At 42.1% G+C, this 12,159-nt stretch overlaps 1 protein-coding gene across 1 annotated transcript in view; it reads right to left on the bottom strand.

Annotated features, from left to right (window-relative positions):
- YAF2 (YY1 associated factor 2) overlaps positions 1-11,883 on the bottom strand; it is a 28,125-nt gene extending 16,242 nt beyond the window's left edge. Inside the window, exons 1-2 of the mRNA XM_049814340.1 lie at positions 11,537-11,883; positions 11,231-11,356 (exon numbers count right to left, since the gene is read on the bottom strand). Coding sequence (XP_049670297.1) covers positions 11,231-11,356; positions 11,537-11,562 — 152 coding nt within the window. The 5' untranslated portion in view covers positions 11,563-11,883. The remainder of the gene's footprint in view (positions 1-11,230; positions 11,357-11,536) is intronic.
- Between the last annotated feature and the right edge of the window lie 276 nt (positions 11,884-12,159).

The raw sequence follows: 12,159 nt of genomic DNA on the forward strand, positions 1-12,159 counted from the left end.
CAATTAAGTTAAATATCACTAGCAGGAGAAGCAGTCTGGATTCTGACACAGATCAGCTCACCCTCCCTCAGTCGTCAGTGCTCTATTAAGCTATTCATAGAATAAAAACTATCAGATTAAACTACGTTTAGCTTGCCATGTCACATGAATATGCTCACACTAATCACCACACAAAGCCATCTTGAGAGAAACTAGTCTTTATTTCTACATGGAAGCAGTTAATGATTAAATGCATCTTCAACATCGATAATTTATGTTGTTATCCAAAATTATTTTTTCTCATTACCATCACTTCTGTCATATCCTAGGCATTACACTTCCTCCGCAAATAATACAACTGAGTAATTATGACAGTGCCAACAATGGAATAGTGGTCTGTATGGGAAAACATAATATAGATCCATACGCATATTGCAGAGTAACAATGCAATCCCTACACATCCTACGTATATTTGATTTCTAACTTTCAGCCAGCTCTGATTTCCAGTGCTTTCATATTCCTAGCTGTTTTACAGCATGAATAATTTACTTGGAATTCATCCATTCAGTGCATTTCTAGCAATTCTGTCTTTCAATAAAAGCTGATTCAATTAGAATAGACTTACAAGACCCATATGGTTTTATCAGTCACTGTATAAATGTGCAGAAAACTACCCCTTGAGGCAGTGTCCCTATTTAATCATTCCCTTAAAGGGAATGCCCTATTTTCCAGATGACATTTAACAGATGAGGCCACCAAGCCTCCTGAAGACAACTGGTACACTGCACAACAGTCTGCCCTAAGAAGAAATATCCATATCAGGACCTTTAGAAAGCCGAAATTCATCTTCATGGATAGTTTTTAAAGCAGCCATCAAATGTTACTTTTCCAACAACCAGTTTTAATGCTTCAACCTCTCTTGCACACTGTTACTAGAAATTCTTCCCCATATGCCACAAACTGTGGTTCACCGATGCTCAGCATGACAGCTATATTGAAAATATCCTGTTTGAGAAACAGAATATGGGCATCAACCAATTTATGTTTCCTAGATGACAATGTGCTACATATGAGCAGGGGTCAAAAAGCTCAATTTTCTTAACAATATCCCCTGAGGAGGCAGTATTTGGGAGTCTGCAGAGAAGGCAGCAGTTACAGTCTTTTAGACCCCTAGATCCTTGGGATTCATGGGGAAGTGACCTCACCCAACTTCCAATCCCATAAAGGACTGGATCCTTCAGGCTGCTCCTCTGTCCCCTTCCTGTAGAAACTGTGATGCTTCTTGCACCTATGCAAAAAAACACACGCAAAACATGAGGTTCATACTGATGCAGCAGCACAGTTATTGTTGCATAAAACAGGTTGAACACTTGGCACAGCTAGTTTTGTGACCAAACAGGAAGGAGCTTGCTTCTGACCTATCTTACTTGTTCTGCGCTGTGGGTGTGATCTTCCCAGAAGGATGCAGCATTCTAGAAACTTCTTCCGTTCAGAGCCAGCTTCACAAAGATGTCCACCTTAAGTGGGGAAAAAGACTACGCACTTTCCCCAAAAAATCAAGTCTCCATAATGCTCTTCAGAAAAGATGTATATTAATAGAAAAAGATGCCACATAATCATCAGCCCTCACCTTTCCTTTTTCCGTTCTTATTCAGTTACAGAACTTCTAGCTCATGACCCTAATCACAGAATTCAATGATATCTGTAAGGAACACCTTCCCTTTCACTTAATGTGTCAAACCAACTTTTTTCAGCTTTTAGAGTTAGGAACCCTATTTTTAAAGTAAATTTTAAAACCCCACTCATTCACACATTTTTTTCTACCAAGCACTGTCATTTGAACCGTGCAGTTCAGATAAAGTACATTCAAGTATTATGGAAAAGTTTAAAGATAAGTCCCAAATTTCCAGTAAGTTAGAATGGGAAAATTTTCAATTGTTCATTTCCTCCCCACCCCCCCAACTCCTAAGAAAACAAGAAAAGACTTGTAGCAGACATCAAGGTCATGTCTTGTAGTCTTCAATCTGACTTCTGATGGAAAGTTTGCCAGCCAAAAGCCTACCAACAACATTCTGCAGCTGAACTCTCCAAGTTCAAGCCTGCTCTACATCAACGTACCACATACCAGTGGAATGCACTTCAGAGAGAACAGACAATCCTCAGGATCTCTCTGTCCTACTTAAACCAGGATAAGCTACTGCATGAAAGCATAAAAAATGAACACTTAATATTTTGTTCCACTAGCCTACTTTGAAAGTGTTTTGTAGATGACTGTATCAGCCAACAAGAGAAGACATCATTTGATAGTGAGAAAATTTTCTGCAAAGCACACTGTCCTAACCTGACTTTCAAGATGAAACGCACAGACACTTCTGTCAAGTTTTAAACAGGAACAGGCATAATGGGCTGTCACAACAGTAAAGGAAAAATTGTTATAAAAAGTCATGGGGCAGAAGATGCAACTTCTCATCACTCTACAGGTGATACAAGAGCTGTCTTCTTACCAGCTAGACTCCTCTTTTAACATATTTAATCTTACTCTAGGTGTTTATTCAAATCCCAGTAGCTTCTAGTCCAGGACAGCTAATAATTTTCCCTAGAAAAGACACAGTGAGCAAGAATGCCACTGGTGGCACTAAAACCAAAGATGACATTTTAATTTAAAAACAAAACAAAACAAAAAAACAACAGCTAAAGACATCGAAACATGCACTACTTATGCCCCAAAGGAAAGTACTGCATCATGGAAATAGAAAGAAAGAAGTATACCCATTATCAAACACAGAAAGAAAGCAAGTACCAGATGGCATAAAGGCTTCTTTGTGTCAGTCACCACACAAAAGTTTAATTCCATATAAGCAAATTTAAAAAGGGGATATGAGTACAAGTTAGAATAAGAAACAGACTGGGCTACTGAATGTTATATGGCAGTCAACAGCATCTAATGAAATTCACCCTTGGAAACAAATTGTTTAGAGAACCACAGCAAGATGGAAGAAGTCACCAAGTACTGCAGAAGAGAAAAAGGAAAAAAAGAAAAGAGAAATCACAAGATGGGCAAATAAAAACGCAGGAAGTAGTAGATGACTCAGCCTAAGTCAAATTTCAGAAAGATACTAGAAACTAACAATTGGGAGCATTAAAGGATAAAGCCAATTGGCTTGACACAGTCTAGTTTCTCTAATGAGCTAATTGTCCTAGTGCCTAGGAGAAAAGCAATGCATGTTCCAAGTCTTGACTTGGGTGGGATGCAATCAAAAATACATTCTCCCACTCAAGCTAGACTATGACTGGGACAAAATCATGCAGAACGAAGTTCAAATGTAGGGTTTGTTTGTTTTTAATAGTTCTTAACCACCAGCTGTAGATGTAGGATAGCATTTATAGTGAGGTTCTACAGGTATACTATTTAATGTTCTTAATCATGCTCTGGACAAAGGAACAGAACGAGCAAACAGCACCAGGCTTAAAGGTGGTGAGAACTATCTGCCAAGACCATCCTGAGTTAAGATGACTCAAAAATGAAAATGATGAAATCCAAGAAAGACAGCATAAAGCACCACAGGCCCCACAACTGCATAAAAAAAATCCCTACTTAACTAACAATGGGACACAAAAGGACACCAGACTGTACTTAGATAAGTAGGCTGCAAGGCACAGAGAAGCCAACATCCTGATACTATTGCACAAGAGGAGAAACCTCAACCAGGGAAGTACCAACATCAGACATCATAATTTAGCAGGATTCTGGAAAGGCATAGTCCCACTAAACCTTACACTAGAAATGACTCGGCCAAAGAGTCAACAATAAAGAATCACGATACAAACTGAGCAACACTCGCCTATGAGAAAGGGCTGCTGAAATATTGTTTCTGTAAGGAAGACTTAGAGAGAGAAAATGGGTGAACATGGAAACCATAACCCAATAACCAAGGAAGTACTAACACAGTGGGTAACTCACTGGGGATAGGGGGAGTATAAATCAACTTATCTTACTGAACAGAAAGGTTAGATATCTGGAAAAACGTCAAGGGTAAAAAGCACTACAAATAAGCTGTCTGAAGGGATTACAGTCTCCTTCACTGGAGACTTGTTAGAACAAAGATCATGTTAGAAGTCACCCAGGTTTACTGATGCTCTTTCAGTATGGGAGAGCATCTAACTCTCTGGAAGACCTTTTCCATCCTGAGTTCCCAGGGCAACATGCATAAGCCAAATGAGACATGTTAGCCTCCTTAGAACTATCCCTATAATGAGCCCAAATGTATTCAAAGCTTTTACTGCTTTAGTAACTGTGGAAAACAAATGCTAACCTATTTTGCTTGGCTTTGCTACAATTCAGCTGAACAAGCCATTCTTAACTGGCAGAACATACCTCTGACCCTGCATTGCCCATTAACAAAGCTGGCCTTCTAGAGAGCATATCTCCTAAATCCATGATCAGATCCGAGATCTTGGAAATAGAGAGCTAAGAAGTTTTTCTTCTTGTTCAGCAGCTCTGACATCATTAGTTATCACAGGAGGGGAAGAGAGAAAGTTTATAGAAAGCAATAGGTTTCTTTCTGCTCCGTGTTTGTTTCTTTAATTGTGTAAGGTATATATACATAGAAGGCCAAGTCACAATGACAGCTACCTAAATTTCTGGCCAAAGGTGACTGCTGACATAACTACTATTTTCAATATGATGCAAAAAGAAACAACTAAACTAGGTTTAAATCAACTATCAAAGTTGGACCAAACAGACCCTACCAGGTCTTAGCCCAATATAAAATGAAATACCATTTGTTTTGTTCTGGGGAGACTGCATTACAAAAGGGAAGAAAAAAAAAAAAAAAAGCCCAAGCTGTAATAGACATCAGGAAAGAGTTAGAGAAACAAACCCAAACAAACATGAAAAGAAAAATACCAAACTCACACTTTAAAAAAAAGAAAAAAAAGGAACACTTTTTCATGAGCTGTTTAGAGTAACGGATGAAAATATGCAAGGTTCAAACCCACAGAGATTTAACAACAGAATTAACCTTAAAAAAACAAAACAAAACAAAACAACCACAACTCCCCCCCAAAACCAACTACTTATGTAGTCTCTCTAATATATAAACTTTATGTTCTCTTGATTGGCTGCCCATTGCATTCTCTGTTGCCTATACAAGCTACGCCTATCAACGGCACGTAACAGAGCTACTCCAGTCAATAAAAAATTACTTCATTGTTTTATATGGAAAAAACAAAATCTCATTCAAGTTGATGTGTGCAAAATTCTTAAGTTTCACTATATTTTTCAGGGAAAAGAATTCCTAAATAAATTCCTAAATACTTCCAAAGGTTACTTTAAAAAACTTATTCTAAAAGTAAGACTGGAAGTCCAGAATGACTAGATTACCTGATGGCTATCTGCAGAGCAAAAGAGAACTATTTATTCATACTTCTCTTCATAATTTGATATTTAAGCTAAAAACATAAAAGTTGCAATACAGAGCCTGGTAAAATATGGATTATATATGACTTTTCCACTCACTTAATTCCTGCAAATATTTCCTTCTTCAAGTAACCAAGTAAGTAACCAACAGCTCTTCAGTCTGTTAAGCTTGATTCAGTCATGTATTTGTAAAATCAGCATGACAGGTGGTTTTTCCTCTTTTTCTCCTTCACAACCTTCCCCCGACACACTCATGCGCATGTGCGCACACAGAGGCTGCATACTGGAAGGCAGAAGAGAGTGTCCTTAACAAGCTGTTGTAAAACAGACATGTTAAACCAGATATACAAGATAAGTACCAACTCTCTGTCCTGAGCAGTACTGCATTTCAACAGAAACACAAATACCAGATTTGGTTAAATGTAACTGATTTGTGCTTATAAACATCCAGATGGTACATGACTAAACAAATTGCACATATTTTCTGAAGAAAAATGACCTTGATATCCAAGTTAAAAAAGTAAAACATTTTATTTATGCTTCTCAAAGCATAAAACAAATTCATGACAGCTTCAAGTGGAGACCTGTATCTCATATTTAGGAGGCTGTCAGACATGCTTATAAAATACATGCACATATTAAATGGCCACACTTTCAGGCACAATCAAGGGGCACAGACCAAATATCAAGCAAATATACAAAGATAGCATTCCAGTTCCTTCTGTCTGGTATGATTTAAAATTGGCTTTTCATACCTTAGGCTGGGAGAAAAGGAACAATTCAGTAATGGAGATCAATAGAGCACAGGACACGGAAGCCATGCCCCCATTCACCTGGTTACATACGTCTCTACTTCAGCAGTACAGGATGTTAAGAGGTATAGATCCCGAATCCACAGAAATTCATCCTGACTTGAGATGACTTTCTCATTCTGACTAGAAGTGTCAGGGGCTATTTTATGTAAATGATATTGCGTATAGCAGCTCACCCAACACGTATATCAGAGAAGAATACCTTAAAAAAAACCAAACCAAAACCCAAAACACCACCAACTTCCCCCCCCCAACTTCACAAAAGTTACCTGAACCCGTTTTATCGCCTTATTCTCTCTCCTTCTTTCCCCCTGCCAAAAGGAAAATACCATGGGCTTGAACAGCGTGCATTAAGTCTCACAGATTCGTAGGTAACATGAAGTTTTTACTGAATTCAAAGCAAGCAATAAAAGTAGTTCTAAAAATGAAAATTAAATAAAACCGTAACAAGCATAAAGTAGGTACATCTTTGTACAACAAACCTTCTATTATTAGCTAAGAGAATATTATTAGTGAAAACACCCTTTGGAATTCTGCCCTTTTTCCTAATCTAAAAAAAATCACAGGATGCTATCGACTCTGGAAAGGGGACATTGATCACGTATCCCTGCCACCCTTTCTTCCTTTATTTACATAGCAGAATATCATGCCAAGCATTTCAAAGTTTAAAAAGCCAGATTTGCAGTTCCTCCTGTAGCTCACACTACACCTCCCTGGCTGCTCATCCTTCACACTGAACGGAGAAGCGGTTTGTCACAGCATGCAGAAAAGAATGGGATCCTCCAACTAGAGACCAGACCACAACACACATGCATAAAAACCACATGAAGAAAAGCAAAGTGACAGGCAATTTTAAATCTGGATGCTGTCACTAACTGAATAACAAAAGCGTTAATACGATCTGAGGAAGATGGAGCAGAGAGGTGATGGAGCAGTAACACAGCCTCCTAGAAGACAGAAGGGAGTAGCAAACGTACATCCCTTTAGAGAGAATGCTAGCCCTCCTGTGTACTTCTTCCCAGCAACACTGGAACTCTTTAATCTTCAGCTTTACAACACATCTAAATTACAATGACTAACCGTGTTAGCTGGCAAGAAAAAAAAAAACCACAAACAAAAACCAAACACCTACTCAAGGACAGACAAACTGGGAGCAAATACTTGCTGCGGTAAGGTCTGTCCAAGGATCTAGCCCAATTCTTGAAGGTCAACCAGGATTGGTGTACTCCTGATTCAAGATAGTGCCATGAAGAGCAGAAGGAAAGAAAGGAAAGAAATGGTAGCGTGCCCATGGAGACAACTTCCTTTTGGCAAAGCAGTAATTATGAGAGTCAGAACAAATTCAGCAACCCCACTATAACCTCCCCAGGAGCCAAGTAAATCCCTTCTGGGTTGTCAGCATATCATCGTTGCCACTGTTGCTTTTACAGTGATGCCAGTCTGGGCTTTTTCAGTGTTCCAGCAATTACTTTACTTTTCTGTACAACACCAGTGATAGAGGGGGAATGATGATTTTCAAGCATTTATGTCTCAGCAAAACTTAAACAATTTCATGGGGCAAGGAAATCAAACCACTTATTTAGCCTAAGGGCTCTTCCTCTTGCCAAACTTCAACGGCTTTTGCAAACAATAGAGCTTCTCAAAGAGATCATACAAGTTCTTTATAATGGAAACTATTAGGCAACCTAAATATAGAGTTTGTTACCAGTTCCCTCTATAACACACTACGTTAGGGTTCTGTTCAGCATTCCTTACTCATGGTTCTAATGAACTTCAGCAGGAGATTTGTCCAAGTAAGGAATGATTATTACAGCCCTAGGTTCCTTACATTTATACAACATCTTTCATCTAGAAAGATTTCAAAATGTTTCAAAGGTCACATATAGAAAATTACTATATTCAGTACAGTCTCCTATCAAGAGGAACATAGTAATTTCTCAGTACCCAGGCAACAATACAGAACAATTTAGGTTAGAAAGTAAATAAGAAAGCCGCATCTAAAGGGAAAATTTAGATCCTCGGTGACATTACCAAATTAAAGTCTGGCAACGGTTCTACAGCGAAAGGTACAGGGATTTCCAACTGGCAGATAGGATCTTAGTTTTACATCCGATTCAGGGCACATCTAACCGGCACCACACTGGGGCACTCCTTTAGTACCAACCCAAAGAAAAGAGTGCCACCTTGGGAACGAGTTACATCACTTCCTGCAGCATTCCAGGACTTCTCTTGGACATCTCCCATCCAAGCACAGCCCAGTTTAACCATTCAAGGTGATACTGCCATGGACAAAGTTAATTTAACTCCATGATCCAATCTGCTTTGAAAATTCAGTCTAGAAGTATATTAAAATATAATCAAGAAGTCATAAGAATTATTTCCACTAATCTTAACAATTCCACCAGTTGTTAAAGATCATAATCCATGTCTAGCCTCTGGCATAAAAGATAACTCTTTCAGAGAGAAGAAATTATTCAACAGTGAAAACACCCACAAACCCTACCCCACACCTGAAAATATTTCCGTAACGTTAATTGTACATGATTAGTATAAAAAAATACAACTGTTTTAATCAACTTTGCATCTAATTTCCAGTGGCCTTCAAAACCACTAAACTTGACTATGATTGCCTGTTTTTCTATCTGCAAATCTGGTCGCATTTAGTGAATTTTAACATGCAGAAGCAGACATTAAACTGTCCACCACAAAGAAACAGGTTTCTCTGAACTAAAAAAAAACCCAGTGCTTTACAACGCCTTATAGACAAAGCTCTCATCAGTAAAAAAACACAGTAGACATTTTGAAGTAAGAACCATTACACACTAAGAACCGTGCTGAGACATCAACTTAATCTAACACTAAGCTTCAAAATGGAAGAAAAAAAAAAAAAAAAAAGCCATTCACAGTGTCATCAAAACACCATAGTATTGTTATTCTGACCAACACTGATGAAAAACATTTTGTTGTATAGGCAGTACCAGCAAATGTTTTAACAAGGCCTCAATTTGGTCTCCTGGACTCCAGCTCCTTAAAAAAAAAAAAAATTCCATCCAAATGGCCTTTTGTGTCTCTTTGGCACCCTAATGATTCTCTCCATAGACACAAAGGTCTACTTACTAGTTCAAATCTAATTTCAGAATGGGGGCCTAAAACCTCAACCTGTATTTATCTCATGCCATGTGTAAATCCTGGACTTTGCAAACATTAGAAAATGCAACCCATTTAAATCTTATGGGAAAAAGAAACCCATAAACCTACTCAGCTACACATTGTTTCAGAGTTTAAGCAGAGAAACAAAAATCAATGTACCAACTAAAGCTCTGCATACCAGATCACTGTGGCGGAGAAAGCGGAAACAAACAAACAAAACAAAGAAAAAGGCATTTTGTTGCTAACTTATTAAAAAATTATGAATTATTCAAGCGGGGGAAAAAAGAAGGCAATGATAATATTGGTTTCCCAGGACTGTTTATTTTTTCCACACTTTTTTTTTTTAGTTTGGTTTGGTTTTTTGTTTGGGGGGTGGGCGGGGTGGGGGGTGTTTGGTTTGGGTTTTTTTTAAGTTTTAGTGCTTTTATCCAACTGAGTTTCCAATGCAACAAAACATAATGTTAAACTGACTTTGCCTATCAAACTAACTGGAGGTTAAAGAGGCTTTATTCGTGCTGTTTTAAAGATTCTGCATTTGTTACTTCAGCGGTATTATTTTGCTGAATATTACTGATCTGTACACATCTATCTGTGATATAAACACAATACCATTGTTGTAACTGGAAACTATGCAATATGTGACAGATGCAACTCTTTTCAGTGCATGTACCTCACTGATTTCCTTGATAAAAAAAAAAATTTAAAAATCAACTAGTATTCAAAACTAAAGTTACGAGAAGTCCTTTCAACACTCATTCCGGTTTTCAGAAGTCTAGGATATCAACACCAGACAGAAATAAAGATGAACCTTTTTTGTCAAGTAAATGGACCCAGCCTTTGCACTTACAATTTCAAACATGTAATGTTTGTTGCAAGTCACATTCAGCACTGCTTTTACCTGTATCTAGAACGTAATTGCTGCTTTTGATAGGATTGCAACTTTCATTGCCACTTAAACTTCTCTTGCCGACGGGATTAACCCATAGGTATGATAACCGTAACAAAGGATTCTTTAGCAATATTCTCTTCGGTTAGCATGCAACGGCTACAAGCACACTCCCGTTCGTTTTATAAAAAGCCTCCATTCCCCAAGCACGCACGTTTAGGCCACAATACTGAAAAACACCGGCAAACGCAGGAACCAGGCAATCCACCGCAAGCTTTCCGACGGGTGCACGGAGAAAAGGTCCTCCTGGGAAGTCACGGATACGCAGGGTGGCACTTCCATACGGCGCAATTCAGCTAATCAACAATTCCTCCCCTAAACAGCGAAGGGCTATTATCCACCCCTACAGCCCCCAGAAACCTGGATGGTGATGTTCAGTGATGAAAAGCAAATTACAAAAATAATAATAATAAAAAAAGGAGGGGGTATTTATGAGGCAAAGTTAAACTCGGAGAAAAAAATGAGTTTAAAAGAAAAGAAAATTTAAAAAAAAACACCACAAAAAACAACCCCACTAAAGGGTAAGTGTCTTAGCAAGGCACCCCCCAGGGGACAGCTCTTCTTCGTGAGGGGCACGGCCTCTCCGGGGTTAGGCTGTGCGGGCAATTACGCCCTTCTCGGTATTTATTATTTCTGTTTCCTCACACACACAGACGGGCTTGGGTCACGTTGACCGGGGAGCCCCGGGCCGAGGAGCGGGGGGTGTGGGGTGTGTTGATCCCGGTAAACGTGACCCGATTCCTGTCACGGCCGCCCGCCCGCCCTCCCTCCCTCACACCGCGGGGCGGCGGGAAGCCGCCCAACGGCTCTCCCCCCTCCTCCTCCCGGCACCCGATTCCTGTCACAGCCGCCCTCCCTCTCCCCCTCACACCCCGGGGCGGCGGGAGGCCGCCCAAAAACGCCTCCGCTTGCCGGCGACCCACCGTGTGGAGGTGCCCTTCCTCACGTCGCACATCATGCACTTGAAGGCCTCGGCGCTGTTGCGGAAGGTGCAGACGCTGCAGTCCCAGTAACCCTCGTCCGAGGAGGGTTTCGGCTGCCGCTTCGGCCTGCGGAGACACACGAGCGCCAGGGGCAACACCGGGCGCGACGCCCTCACCCTGCCGCCTTACCCCCCCTCCCCCGGGGGCGCCCCGCCGGCCGCCATCGCCACCGGCTCCGCGCACCCGGCCGCCAACGGAAAGGGCCCGGGGAAAGGGAGAAGGAGGAGGAGGAGGCGCTGCCCCTACCTGGTCGGGCTCTTCTTGTCTCCCATGCCGGCTCCAGACGCGTCCCCGGCGCGGCCCTTTGTGTGTGTGTTTGTCAATAAGGAGGGAGCGCGGGGGGTCTCTCGGCTTCTAACGGGGACCCGAGGAGGAGGAGCCGCCGCCGCAACCTCCAGCTGTCGGGGAAACTCCTGCCGCTGCTGCCGCCTCCTCCTCCCTCACACGCGTGTCCGTCCGTCCGTCCGTCCCCGCTCTTCGCCGCCAACCAGCGGCCCCCCGCAGGCCGCGGCGGCGCCCGGCGGGCCGCGCACGGCGGCAGGTTCGCAACCGCCGGCGGCAGCGGCGGCTGCTCGGGAGCTGCGAGCCGGGCGGCGGCGGCAGCGGCGGCGGGGCCGGGGCGCCGCGGGGGCTGCTGGGGGCGGCGGGAGAGGCGGAGCGGGGCGGGCCCGGCGCTGAGGCGGAGAAGGAGGAGGGGGGGCGGCCCCGGCTGGCGTGCGGGGCGCCCTTGGCCATTGTCCCGCCGGGGAGCGGGGAACGGGCCGCCCCGGGGTAGGCCGGGAGGGCTGAGGGGCCGCGGAGGCCTCGGCGGGTGTGGGAAGGAGCTGCCCCGCCGTAGTTTTTTTTTCCCCCGGCCGGGAGGAGCTCGG

The sequence above is a fragment of the Accipiter gentilis genome, chromosome 11 (assembly GCF_929443795.1).
Source record: "Accipiter gentilis chromosome 11, bAccGen1.1, whole genome shotgun sequence".
NCBI classification, from domain to species: Eukaryota; Metazoa; Chordata; class Aves; order Accipitriformes; family Accipitridae; genus Astur; species Astur gentilis.